Source organism: Anopheles merus, unplaced genomic scaffold (assembly GCF_017562075.2).
Source record: "Anopheles merus strain MAF unplaced genomic scaffold, AmerM5.1 LNR4000363, whole genome shotgun sequence".
NCBI lineage: Eukaryota > Metazoa > Arthropoda > Insecta > Diptera > Culicidae > Anopheles > Anopheles merus.
Window position 1 is genome coordinate 34,511 of NW_024427943.1, and position 14,576 is coordinate 49,086.

Sequence of the window (14,576 nt, forward strand, 5' to 3'; positions counted from 1 at the left end):
CATAAAAATAATCAGATCGCATTACTCTTGTTTGTACATGAGTTGCCTACGATCAGTCGTCATCGGCCTCGGGTGCGTTATCATTGGTAGGTTTAAAGTAAGTCGACCATTTTTTCCCCCTCCTTCACTTTATGATTGGCCACCGCAGATGACAATCTTTTAGCGACATCGAACTCAGGAAGCTATTTAGAGCGTAAAACAGCACGGCAAAAAAAAACTACCTCCGCAATATTATCGCTAACATTAACAGCAATGCAACATGGTGGAGCAATCGTGTTGAAACCATGTCAGGCTCAACAGCAGCCCACCACACTCGTGATGACCCCATCGCCCCATAGGCGTAGGAAGCGAAACGGAGCAGGACACGCAGCGTAATGTGCACGCAGGGTAAGAAGGGCTTCTTTTATAATATTACTTCCACAAACCATCGCTGCATTTGGTTTGCTAAACCCGGCGGCGACAGCGCCAAACCAAGGGTCGGTAAGGAGTGTTTAAGGACAGCGCGCGTATGAGCTCTACCCTACTATCTAAAGAATTATTCGTCCGAAAAAAATTATACACCCATTATTCGCCCAGCTGCTGGCAGGGCAACAGGATCATCAAAACCAGTGCACCAGTGGCTTCATTTCACGAAGGCCTGACAGCGATCAACACAGACCCGGCCGCAGCAGAACAAGCAGTAACGGCAAGCGGCAAACGCACCAGCAGATTCCGGTGCGGCGAATAAATAAATAACTTACTTTCATATGTTAGGAAAAGGATTGCTTTTCCCCGATATCTTATGCCATACGGTACCGGTAAAGAACTCGGGCGTGACAAACGAAGCCCAAGCTGAGGGGGTGACAGTATTACCATAAAATTAAAATATTCAAATTCCACCACCTTTGCCGTACACCGGGATGCGGTATGAAATCGTGTGTCTCCCACCCAAACGATGGCCGACAAAAATTTAACTCCTAATAAATTCATCCAGATCCAGAATGCATAAACAGCCGTGATTCGTCCGGTTCGTTCTACCCTCCCCGCAGTGCTGTTGCTCTGTTTCTCTCCACCAAAGCCACCAGCTTCGTCATTACTCCTCCTTCGACGGGGCAGTCTCACCTTGTTGACAATCTGCTGCTGCTTGTGGTGCTTCTGGCGCAGGATAGCGATTTCGCGCCACAGGGCCTCATTCTCCTGCTTCATCGTCTGGAAGCGCGAATCGAGCGTATCCTGCCGGCCGCGCATATTCTTCACCTCGCTCAGCACGCGACTGACCGCCTCCAGCTTGAGGGCGCTCTTGTCCTCGGCCTGCTGCTGGGCCTGCAGCTGCTGCTGCTTCGACGTCGCGATCTTGCGCTTGATGTGCTCCAGCAGGTACGGGTGATCCTTCTGAAAGCACGGATGGGTGAACTCCATCTCGTCCTTATCGAACCGCAGACCGCCATTGTCGATCGAGGTGATTTTGTGGAAACCATCTATAATTGGAAAAATATCAAAATCACATTACTACGAAACGACCAGCTACCGTTCGCATCCGTTAAAAGTCAGGCCGGGGGGCGTTGTCGCTGGCTATTTTCGTGCAACAGAGCAGCAGCAGCAGCCAACCACACCCACATTGAAGGGTCTCCTCCGGGTAACAACAACAACAACAACAACAACTGCCACTCCGGTTCGATTGATTTCTCTTCGCCGCCTCTTGCCTTTCTCACTTACACATATTCAGCTGCCTAATGAAGCTTGCCATGTTGTTGTGTTTGTAGTTGAGCGGCAACAGCTCTTTGGCAAACTGAGCCTGATTTTGGATGATGAAACTTCGCCCATCCTGGAAAAAATAGGAAGCAGAAGGGAAAACAGCTTTGCGTTAGTATGATGGCAAACGACAATAACAAGAAACAAGAGCCCACAAAGAAATAAAAGAAGAAGCCACCTATAAATAATTGAGGAAATCATTCGCAATTTTATTGACGTGACTGCCAAATTGGATTTGCCGGATGCCTTATGGGCATCTTGCTGGAAACCATTCCATCGCTATTCCCCGGCAGGTCGATGTATTATGAGTCAAATAGGAGATTAAATCGTGATTTGGTCTTATCAACGCGTTCAGCGAAGCGATATTTTTAAAAACAAAACTACAGCAAAAAAAAGGTATTACCTTCTACTACTTATCGCCTTTTCCTCGCGCGTAGCTCTCAAAAACGCAAGAAGATGGCAAGCAAGCGCGCACACGACGGCAGCGCTTTTGGACATGGGAGGTTCCCATTATTAGATTGTAGCACGAGATAATTTGTCGGGAGAAAAGGGCCTCCAAGAAAAGAAGGTTAAAAAACGACAAACAGGCGCGATACATTATCTGCTGTACCTCCGAAAAAAAAACGGCCGACCCCTCTCAAGTGTAATCGCAAATTGTGGGCACATGAGCTAGTAACAAAAAAAAAAGTACACACGCGCAACACAGTGTGAGGACCCCCTCTCCAAAAAAAAAGGAATAAAACAAACCGAAACGGCGAGATATGATGTGTGGTTTTGGTACGAACAATTCTATTACGCGTCGGACGCGTCTCCACAATAGCGAAAGTCATCGCTGGGAAGTCGGGCGACGATGAGAAGCCTTTTTAGTGCGATGGGATGTAAGATATATTGGGACGGTTCGTCCTATGCAATCTTCAACCCATATGCTGCTTGCCAATTATTTCGATCCTTATTAGAGAAAAGATCTTTCTAGATTGCAATCACGATTCTTCAAAGATCCTTCAAAGAAACGATGTATTGGTTAATGAGTTAAACTCATGTAACCAACTGTCCGGAAATAATTTCCAGCCAGTCTAATAAATATTTAACTTCACTTGTCCTTTTTAAGTAAATTTTGCATACCAATTAAATGATTGCCGTTTAACGGTTCATATTCATGATGTTCACGGTCCTATTTTCGTATTTCCATAAGCCGCTATCAAAAAATCTAAAAACCTCACATAATTGCCGATCCCTGCATTCTGATAATGGAATAAGCACTGAGTTCTTTGATATTACATAACTACTATTAAATTTGTTATTTGTTTCAGTCAACTAATGATAAGAATAAGCAAACTACGCTAAATTTCAAGCAAATTTAAATTGTTCTTTAGCGTTTAAATGCTGCTGTTTATTGAACATAATCGTTACGAACCACACTCATAATACAAAAAAAAGACAAATACACACTACATTTAATTAATTTTTCAGTTACAATAGCATAACTTTTCGACGGCCAAAGACGATCGTTAGACCTGCCGTGCCACACGCTTTCCCGTCCCAGGGGAGCTAAACTCTAACCGATGCCTACTACTGTGCCGTCCACGTGGTTCAGTCGTAAAAATTTGCACACTATTCCTTTGCACCCTGTGTGATCATGTCATACAAAAAAGGATCCAAAAAAGTGGCAAGAGCTCTAAGTAAAAATGCGAGAGCAAGTTAATAAATTGATTAGAATTGCAGGTTTACAGTTAGCAAACAATAAAAAAAATGATGGTTATGTGCGCTATATGGGTGTCTATACTCAGCTAAAATCGGGTGTTTCCTCACATATTTGTTTCGGCCCTGGACACAAAACCACCACCATCACCACAACATACACACACACACACACATACACACGAGCATAATCAGCATAACATCGTGTGCAGCTGCGATAAGCCGTGTGGACGGACGCGAGACGCATCAAGCGAGCAATCTTTCTTTTTTTTCCTTTTTGTCGAACTACTAAAGCAACCATTAGGAAACGGCGGCAGGGGAAAAAGCGCACAACAACGAATTTCAGCAAATGGTGGGACTTTGTCACCACCATCCCCTCCACCACGGAGAGCGCGCGGTGTATCGCTGTCGATGTGAAACCGTGACACTGTGTGTGCCAGCCCCACCACGCGACACACCAGTGCACACAAACACACATGATGACAGCTTTTCGGCGACACGTCGTCGTCCGAATGTGATATGGATTGTGTGTGCGGAGGAGGAGTTAATGGCGGCAGAAGACTATTTATATTAAATCAAGAGTATAGAGGAGCGCACAAAATATGCTGAGATGAAAAAAAAAATCCATTCGGCATCAACAAGTATGATCGTGATCGTAAAGTAAGGTGGGATAATAAACCTTTACTCGTGCCAAAACATTCCAAGCTCAAATCAAATAACATCAGTACAGTATTCCATCCATACTGCTCCGGTTACTTTGAATGTATAAAAAGGCAACCAAACAACCGGTTAAAGAGTTGCTGCAAATCAGGTGGCGTGTGTGCGCGGAGGAACGACGTAATCAACCTATACTCGGTGTGTTTGTGTGGTATCTGGGCACTGGTGGGCTGGTCCGACACAATTCCCTTCTGCCTTCTATACCATCCCCTTCCACTTCACTCTCACACTGTGCCCATTAAAATGATTATCTTTAACTGGCTGTGTGAGTGGGTGAGGTAAAAGTAAAAGGAAGAAAAAAATCACAGCAAACCGGTACACCGACGGACGATGGGCCGCCGTTGTCGTTGTGAGACCATCCGCGAGAAAAACAACATAACGAGCAAAAACAAAAACCAACCACACATGCGCTGCCGGACGCGCTTGGTTCGACGCGTTCTAGCGCAAAAGCCTTTGCGGCGACGAGAAGGGAACGCGAGGCAAGGATGCAAAGGATCGAAATCCATACCACCTTTATAGTGGTAGCAGCTGCGTCTTATCTTCTTCTCCCTCAATAAGATATCCTGTCCATTTGTGGTTTGATAGGGGCTAAGATCTACACTCTAAAAGCTGTGCATACATTACACGTGGTCTCGGGCGCGACAGAAGCATTCAGCATTCATACACGCGCACAAAGCACAAACATACGCACAAACATTCGAACGAAAACACCCGTTAATTTGAAGTTGAATCATTCGTTCTTGTTCTGTTTTCTGTTTTCTGTTTTCTTGTTCTCCGCCACACTAATGACGGTATGTCGACAACCGATCGGTAATTAATTGACAACGAAGTGGCGGGGGACAGCATTACTACTGTAGCAACAGTAGGCAGAGCTTGTCAACCAACCGAAGCCCACTACTGTGACAGGTGTGGGTATACACAGGCCAAACTAATGCACGTAAATAAGTGCTTTGTACATGTAATTGAAATCATTTTCAAATATCCCATCACATGTGTACTAGAAGTTTTGCTGCCGTTGCTGTTGTTTGTCTACAATTACAGGGGTTTTCAGAGGTTTTGATTATTTTGGCACATTTTAGTGTGTTATGGTAAGTTGATTCTACGGCCCCCTTATTGAACCAGGTGCCCTTGAAAAGCAATTAGATCACTATCCGTGGGCAAGAATCGAGAAAATGTCAGAAAGTGAAAAGGTATCAGAACCGCTGAAAACCCTGTAAGCTAAGTGCCGTGAATCATTACACTGTTGTGAGACCCAGGCAGGTTAGACTAAGAATTAAAATCGACCCTGAGCAAGGTTACACACCCAAAGCGACACATAACAAAGTCGACGGGGCAAAAAAAAACATTTACACGAATAAAACAACTTGTCATCCTTGTACTATTCACGCGCAAAAAGTGGATAGCATGGTAGGGTAACATTCACATCCCATAATTGTGTATCCGCGTACAATAAATAATTACTTGCACACATGCACACAGGAAGGATATTTTGCTGTACCTTGTTGTTGTTTGGATGATTTTATCTGAGCGTGGGCGAGAAAACAAACTGATCCGGAAAAGCAGTGCGTGGGATGGTGCGGATAATGGTGATTAGTTGCGATTGGATAAACTTAGCCGATGCTAGAGCATAATCTTTCATACCTTCCACCATCATGGTCTTGCCTGTGCTACTAATGGCAATCAATTTCGCGGTTGCCAAGGATACCTTTCCTAGAAGGCAGGCGGCAAGATGGCCCATCGCTCTAATGGTAAGGTACGTTGGCTCTTCGCTATTGTACCACCTTTGTGCTGTTGTTTTCGTCGATTTATCGATCAGATTGTGTGCGTGTGTGTGTTTGTGTTTGTGGGCGTGAGGACGAGTAATTTTTTTTTCTCATAAATTGATTAACATTGCCGAGATTGAATGTCAACGCCAGTTCCTTGAAGCTGCGTCGAAAAGAACACCGACTGCGATCATTAAAATTAAGTTCACAGTACATCATATCGCGTTTCATGATAGAGGCAGGATGTATTACGTCAAGAACTAATTGAAGAAAAAAATCATTACCTCATCAAGTTCAAACACTCCCCCAACGAAAATCTGTACCATTTGTTCAAACAGAACCCAGATTTTTGTAATCTTTCTCTAATTCCAGTGAAAATTGCATCTATTCTACCCAAACCTGAACAAATAGCCACCCACGGGGACAGAGGGGGGAATGGTTCTCAGAGTTTTTTGGTTGTGCGTTTTTCTCTTCCTCCTGTGGGTATATTCGGTGCCTGAGCCAAACTGTACAAAGGAGGTAAAAGGTGAATAACAAGTAACAATCAAATAAAGCGCGACGATGCGTTACGTAAAAGTGATGGGCAATAAAGCTGCGCGCGGTAGCGCGAGTGTGCCGTGCTGCTGCTGAAGGGTGTATAAAATTATTATATCACAGGTTAGAATAACCGGACTTTAATGATTCATCCCTGTGATATTTCTCATTACTTTCCACACACTAAATTCTACCATGCAATCCGACGACGGCGTCGATCGAAGTACCATGAAAAGAATAAACAAAACACACACACACACACACACACACACACACACACACACACACACACACACACACACACACACACACACACACACACACACACACACACACACACACACACACACACACACACACACACACACACACACAATACCGGGTGCATCCTGACGTCAAGCCAGCCTGCTCTGTTCTTTCTCTCTTTCTCACTGTGAATGTCAAAACAACAACACAAAAGCCGAAAAATGAACGACCTGAGATAGAAAAAAAAGTGGGGAGGAACAAGACACATACGTTAACCTTCTGCATCCCTTTCGCGCACAAGGGAGTGAAGGGGGAGCTGCTATCGGAATGACGTACGCATCGAGCAACTGCCCCTCCCACCCCCCCCCCCCCCCCCCCTTCCGTCCACTACCTACACACACACCAACACAATTACGATACGAACGCACACATAAGCGCATAAGCGGTCGGCGCACGCACATAGTGACAGGACGGCAAAACAGAAACAACCTCCGTCGAAGGACAAATATCGGCGAACGGTGATGAGGGCGATTGCTGTGGCGACGTTACTCCGCGCACGTTTCGATTTTATTTCATTTTCCGTTTTGGGGAATGGCCGAATGGCACTGAAATCACACCATATTATCGCATGCACGCTGCATTCGCGAAGGACGGGAGGCAAATCATTTAATTCCCATGCTGCTAATCGGATATCGAGACTGGACCGCACGGTCGACCGCGACATGGTTTGGGATTTATCATCTGTTGCTTTGTTTTTAAACGCCCGTGTGTGTTATTACGGCAATGCGCTAATTATCGCACCAACCCTCTCATAGCTCTCTATCTCTGTCTGTCCCCTTCAAGCCACCCTTCCATCTAACACACTTCCGAACAAAAAACCCTCCACATGAACAACAACCAATGAACGAACGCGACCCGACCAGTGGATGAATCGATCGAATGAATGGTACGCGCGCGGGGATCGTGCAGCCATTGACCGCGAGGCGAAACGGCAAACGACAAACGTCGCACACAACGACACGGTAACAGCGCTGCGCCGCGCTACTCAATCGCTATTTCGACAAAACATACAAATGGCGGCCATTTTGTTAGGCCTACCCGCCGCCCGTGAGCGGCACGAAACACACGTACACACATTCACGCACGCACGCACGTACATGTACACACACACACACACACAATCACTTACACTGCGCTAGACGGAGGTGAGTGAAAACCTGTACGAAATGAACGGGCGGATTATTTTCATTCGACGGTAAAGTTATGCGACGACGGCGACCATTTCAGAAAAAAAAACTACATACACACTCATGCAAACATACTACATACACACACTAACACACTTTCAATTTAATATCAAATGCGCTTCCAATGCAGCAGGCACACTGTAAAACCAATTGTAACATCAATAACAAAAACACGCCCCACTCCAGACACTCACCGTGCTCCACGATATCAAATCGTTCGTCTCGCTGTCTTCGACCAGGCGCCATAGTTTCGCCAGAAATGCAGGCACTGAACCTGTCTCACTGAACGTGTGCATTTTTGCTGCTGCTGCTCCTTCGCCTCCTTCCTTCTTGTCTGCTCCTATGTTGCCTTCGTCTGCTCCGTGTTACTTCACCCACTGCGCCTCTGTCTGCACCACTTTCTGCACACGCACAATTTACACGTTTCTATTAAACTTCACACATACACACGTGTACCTACAGAAACACACTCGCGCACACACAACCTGCACAGTGCACATACACACACACACACGAGCGGGGTTGCTTTTCTTTTTCAGCTACGAACGCACAGACACACAACACACGCGCGCACACAATTGCTGCTTTCTCGTGCTGCTGCTGCTGGTGATTTTCCACTTTTGCTAGTGGCTAATTGAGTAGTATTGTTGTAAAAATAGGCTGTGGTTTTCAAGATATTTCTATTTGCAGATAATAAGCACTTTTTTTTCTTCACACTCTTGCACACGGATATGCACAAATTGACCTCGAATGGGATGGAACGCAAAATTAGCACACCAATTTTTGTGGACTTCGTACGTTTATCGACCAGTATGGGCCACTTATTTTTTCTTAATGCGTTTACTCGAGGCAACTCACCCAACCAGGCCTCCGCGGTGGCGACAACCCAAAGAAAAACGGGTAATAATACCCATGCAGCGATTCAGTTTGACAATTGAGGTCTTTCAAGTTTTTGACAGTACGGTCACGGATGGAGTAAAATGGGCAAACATCAGGGAAAAATCAGTCGTTTAAAAATATACATATATTTTATTTAACGTGTGGATGTTAAAGGGAAAATTTAATCATAAATAAGGAATGTTTTTAGTAAGCTCTTTAACTGGTAACTTCTAATAAAAGTTCAGGCGAACTAAACCCAAATAGCCAGCTCGAACTCCATAGCTGATTTGAGGCTGTTTAACGAAAAATCGTTCCAATGTCGTACTTTGTGGGTAATTAAGAGATAAAACGGTATTTGGTGGAACCATACATGTGTATGATTCACGATGGAACTTGCTTAAATAGCCAGAATTGCTTAAGCAGCTCATTTTGGCATGCCAAAGATCGCTGCTCTAATTCGCCTTTTGCAGTAGATAAACAGCATCAAAGTTCTATGTGGGTCTTTCAAACAGTGCCTAAGCAGCTTTCTTATGCCACGATTCCAGGGATAATTTTTCTTTGTGTTTTATTTTCAAGCAAGCGTCATCGATGAAATAAACAACAAGATTTATTTCGTTTAAACACATATGTTTTTTTTAATCCTTTGTATTGATGAATAACACAAAATTTTACACAATTTACTGATTATTCACAATCACTTCACTCAATATTCATTCTTCAATTAACGAATCTAACTTGTGCAGCAGCAATGAGATTATTGCCGGCGTCCGTCTTTGACACTTTGACAAGAGCCACTTGTACCGATGTCATGCATTAAAAAGCTATAAAGTTCCACCAAGTTCAGTACCCTTTCTTAACAAGCATTCAAGTTCCATCATGAACCCTACACATAGTGCTAATCAGCCGCAAAGTTCCAAAGAGTACCATGTGCCTGTTAAACAGTACGAGTTGGCTATTTGGGTGAAGGCTTGGTAAGAAAGCGTACCCAACTTCGTGGAACTTTATAGCTTTTTAATGCATAACATTGGTACGAGGTGGCCCTTGTCAAAGTGTCAAAGACTGGTGCCGTCAATCATCTCGTTGCTGCTGCCCAAGCTAGTTAAGTTAATTGAAGGAGGAATATTCAGTGAAGTGATTGTGATTGTACAGTAATTGTGTGACATTTTGTATAATTCATGAATATTAAGGATTTCAAAATATACTCATGTACACAAACAAAAAATCCTGTTGTTTATTTCATCGATGACGCTTGCTTGAAAATAAACACACAAAGAAAAATAATCCCCAGACCCTGGCATAAGTAAGCTGCTTAAGCGCTGTTCCCAACTGCCACAAATCCACTAAACGACCACTTAACTGGTTCTAAACGGCTCAACCTATCAACCTAAACGGAATATAAAATACTTCGTTTAGCAGAAGGCAAACGACTCGTGCATGCTAAAATTAGCAAAAAGTTCGTGACGCCATCTGTTGGTGGGATACCCAACCAGTGCATATTCCTCGATTGGAGGAGAGCTTTCTCATTCCCTCTGTACAGGCGGTCTCCGAGATACACGGTACCTCTTATACGCGGATTCGGAGATACGCGGTTTTCCAAATTTGACAGTTCTTTGAGCAAATTGTACTGATTTGACACATCCATTGTGAAATACCAAATAATTACGTATTGAACGAATGTAAAATACTATTTAATAAGGTTTAAAACTGTTCAATTCAGTAGAAACATATCAAATAATTAATATGGTGGCGAAAACCACCCCCTACTTGCAAAAATTGCTCGAAAATTAGTGATATTTTGGCTGAAAATCACGAGATTCGACTTACGCGGAAATTCGAGATACGCGGTATTTTGCGGCCGTTTTCGGTCCCCATTAACCGTGTATCTCGGGGACCGCCTGTACTGTTGTATGGTTTCGCATTGAAATTATGCATCGCTAGAACTAGAACGGCGATACGATTGTTGAAATACTAAACAATGTGTATCATTTGTTCAGAAGCAAATGAGATTTGAATAATGATCGAGGTTGAGAGCGTGAGCCGTGTATAACCCGTTTAGTGGTGGTCATTTAGTGGATTTGTGGCACTGAATAATCTGTGGCGCTTTGGATGTGTGGTCTTGTAGAAAATCCTGCGTTTTGCTTACAAGGCCCGAGCAAATTTTGACCTTTTCATACGGTAAATTTCTACTTTACAGTGTTTTGTTTCCGATTCTCCATCTATACATTGTTAAAAGTTATCAATCACAAGCATGTTGCGGCTTTGCTCAATGTCGGATGTCGCGTGTCGGATAAGCTGCTCAAAGGACAACTCTGTCTGTCATTCCTCGAGCAGTGCTGCCATCCAGCTGGCACTGCTGACATCATTGCTCTTTGGGAAAACGATTTTGCGTAAACAGTACGCAAAACAAAACAAATCGATATCGATTCTTTCACCAAAGGGTAAAAGCAAATCTTCGGCCGCTCCAGTTTGTCGACACCAAAATGAGCGCTACGCTCGTGAATATAGCCGAGGAAGACTTCTTCGGCACCGTCATTCGGTACGGTTTGTACGTTGGGGCGATTTTCCAAATGGTGTGCCTGGCAGCGTGCATCGTCCTGCCCGACTCGTCCGGTGGCAGTGGTGAACCGGGAAGTTGGTCACCGAAGGTAAGCTGTGTGTGTGGTGTGTTTTTGCAGTACAGTGTACAGTTTGATTCTTAACAAATTGGGTTCGTTCCTCTGCTTTCAGAACAACGACAGCGAAGACTCTAGCTCGGAACACTCCCGCCACAGAACACTCCAGAAGACCGTACCACCGTAGCCGCAAGCAGGACAAAAAGAAGCGCCGCTAAGCTGCTGCACTCCTGCGGATCACTTTCCACGCAAAATCTACTTTAATAGCATTCCAACGCTAGTCTGAGATGTGTTAGATGTTTTGTCCCTTCCTTAGCTTTTAATCGATATCTTATCGGGCGACTTCGGCATCGACCGATCTCACTGCGTACTTAGCGATAGGAAGCTCAACGAGATCTTCGTCTACTACCATCCCGTAGTGAAACAAAATACTCATTAGCCAACCGAGGCTAAATGTAACAGTGTACTTATTGTCAACTTATAAAAACATTTAACATCACAAACCAAAGCGGTCAGTTCTTTCAATATTCGAAATTTAAAACACAAACTTCAAGAGGCATTTACAAATCCACCGTCTACCAGTACAAGACTTTATATTGCAAAAGAAAACAGTTTCTTTCATTAACTTTACACATAACACATCGCACTTTTCTGGCAGGTCAACGTCATACTCCCCACGAACGGGCAAGTACGTTAGATATCAAAACAGAAACCAAAAAAAAAAAACGGTAGAACGACAGGAAAAAAACAAAATTGCTCTCTAATTATGCTACAAACGGGGTTGTCCTTTTTCTTTGCAACTATTAACATACGCCTACACAGGAACTGGCGAAAAGAGTAGAGACCGAGTAAGAAAAGTCCCGCCACCGCGTCTTATGTAAGCTTCGAGTGGATCTCGTTCTGGGCGCACTTCATCACCGCTAGCGCTCCCTTCGCGATCAGGTCGGGCAAGATCGTAGCCGAGCTTCTCGCAGCGCTCGAACACCTCCCGCTCGATGTGCGCATGCCGGTGCATCCCGCAGAACAGATGCTCGCTGTCGTCCTTGAGCGTCGGCTCCACGATCTGGCGCCGATCGAGATTTTCGTTGTAATCGAGCACCTTGGCCGAAGCGAGAAACGGACACTTCTCTACGAGCGGTTCCGCCACGGTCAGCGGTGGTGGTGCCGCTTTCGTCTCATTAGCACCATTGTTCGCACCGTTGTCATGGTCCTGCTTTTTGCCCGTTACCGGGCACACCAGTCCGACGGCTATGCTGCCACCAGATCGACCTTCTCCTCCGTGCTTACGAACGGACAGTCACCCATCACCTCCTGCCCGACCGGGAAGCGTGCGCTGGGGCAAAGATCGACCTGCTCCTTTTCGGTCGGCTTTACCTCATCCCCGTCCGGCGTTCCCTGGTCGGGCGCCCCCTCACTCTCCAGCTCGTTGCCATTCCGATCCGAGCCCACCTTCGCGTCCGTTACCAGCTTCGTCAGCTCGGACGAATAAGGACACTTCTTGAAAGCTCGCCGTGAATGTCGATAAACTTGGACAGATCCATCCGCGCACCGCCGTCCTTCGAGCAGCCGGGCAGCAGTATTTCGTTGTCGCGAATAATTTCCGGACTCTTCTTGCGCTGCTGCTGCTGCTGCTGCACGTGATCGATCGGGCAGACACGTTCCGCTTCCGGGCTGGAGGAGGAGGAAGCGCTTTCCTCCTCCTGGCGGCGTTTTTTCACCTCCCCACCACGGGGTTTCCGCTCACCGTTTCTCCCCCGACTGTCGGCCAGATCGAGCGCCACAGTCCCTTCGTACGGATCTCCGTCTTACCATCCAAGCTCCAGACGGCGCCCTCCACAACGAGCTGGAATGGTTCGTTGCCGCTTTCGTCCGACGAGTCCTGGGAGGCTCGCTTGCGCGCTGGCGATCCATCCTCAGCATCAACAGCTCGCCAGCGACGTTTCAGGTCGGTCCGTACGGCCACCGGAGCGCTGCAGCCACCGCCGAGCGTCTTCAGGAAGCTTCGCTCCGTCAGTATCCGGCACTGCGTCTCCAGATGGCACAGCTTCCCGAGCATGCCCAGTATGTACTCGTCGTTCGAACGAACGACTCCACGGCCAGTGCACCCTGCCCGACCGCGTACAGTATTTCGTGCGGCTCGATGATCTGATCGATGCGCTTGTTCCACCCCATCCGGACGAGCCCGGCCTGGGCCAGTATGATGCCGGCAAACTTGGACGCTTCCGCATCGAGCTTCGCGAGCCGCGTGTTCAAGTTGCCCCGGATGTCGCAGACGGCGAGATGGGAATAGTAGCGCGCCAGCTGGGCCGACCGTCTGAGCGAGGACGTACCGACGATCGAGCCACGTGGCAGTGTTGCCAGCGTGCAGCCGCGATGCCGCTCGTTCAGCACGAGTGCGTCGCGCGCGATCCTCGCGCTCCAGCACCGCCCCGATGGCCATACCGAGCGGCAGCGAGGTGGCAAGTCTTTCAGCGAGTGTACGACAAAGTCCACGCCACCGGTACGGAGCGCATCCTCCAGGTCCTTGGTGAAGAGCGACTTTTCGCCGATCTTGGGCAGTGATTTGTTCAGCACCCGATCACCGACCGTTGTCATCGTATCTGTTTTGGGGAGGGAGAAGAAGAAGGACAAAAGAAGACAAATAATATTAAGATTAATAACTCATCAAAGGCATAGAAAAATAACGTTCCTCCCTCTTATCGTGTTTTGGCAGAAGAAGCGAGAGTGTAAAGGTGAGAATATGCTGCAAGATTATATTATCATAACAATGCCAAAGCTGACGAACAGCATTGCGGTGTTGAAATCATTTAATTAGACCAGTGCCCAGCCTCTTATCTTCAGGTGCAACGGTTTGGAGCAGTCAGGTGGATCGGTCAGGAGAAGTTTGCTGCTTGCTGAGTTCTACCGTTGATAATGAGGCTTGCCGTGCTCTTTGTTCATTAATTGTGTGCCGCCAGCAGAAGAAAGGTGTTGCAATACACGAACTCCACAACCTGAACCTACCCTGAACTGGCTGATAGGCATCGTATGGAAACAATTCATGAATGCGCATTTGAGAGCATTTCTTCTTGCCTTAATCTATCGGGCCTATCGGCGAACAAGTAGTCAGACAGGCATAAGTAGCACACAGACAGTGTTGTAGGATTTAT

The 14,576-nt window shown here is 46.2% G+C and overlaps 3 protein-coding genes and 1 pseudogene across 7 annotated transcripts in view; 1 reads left to right on the plus strand and 3 right to left on the minus strand.

Moving 5' to 3' along the window:
* LOC121602223 (alpha-protein kinase 1-like) overlaps window positions 1–8,446 on the minus strand; it is a 33,193-nt gene extending 24,747 nt beyond the window's left edge. For all 5 annotated transcript variants that reach the window (XM_041930975.1, XM_041930974.1, XM_041930973.1 and 2 more), the window contains exons 1-3: window positions 8,131–8,446; window positions 1,696–1,804; window positions 1,102–1,457 (exon numbers count right to left, since the gene is read on the minus strand). In XM_041930975.1, the coding sequence (XP_041786909.1) occupies window positions 1,102–1,457; window positions 1,696–1,804; window positions 8,131–8,232 (567 nt within the window). In that variant the 5' untranslated portion in view covers window positions 8,233–8,446. The remainder of the gene's footprint in view (window positions 1–1,101; window positions 1,458–1,695; window positions 1,805–8,130) is intronic.
* Window positions 8,447–11,196: 2,750 nt separating this feature from the next.
* LOC121602226 (protein anon-73B1-like) lies at window positions 11,197–11,930 on the plus strand. Its single transcript, XM_041930980.1, is given in 3 exon segments — window positions 11,197–11,460; window positions 11,543–11,589; window positions 11,591–11,930. Coding segments are annotated over 3 exon segments (267 nt in total). The 5' UTR covers window positions 11,197–11,295; the 3' UTR covers window positions 11,646–11,930.
* Window positions 11,931–12,208: 278 nt separating this feature from the next.
* Window positions 12,209–13,167, minus strand: LOC121602221 (annotated as a pseudogene).
* A 25-nt stretch (window positions 13,168–13,192) lies between these two features.
* Window positions 13,193–14,044, minus strand: LOC121602222 (porphobilinogen deaminase-like; the record flags this gene model as incomplete). Its single annotated transcript, XM_041930971.1, is given in 4 exon segments — window positions 13,193–13,513; window positions 13,516–13,833; window positions 13,835–13,881; window positions 13,884–14,044. Coding segments are annotated over 4 exon segments (825 nt in total), but the record flags the coding sequence as incomplete, so codon positions are not given.
* Window positions 14,045–14,576: the final 532 nt, after the last annotated feature.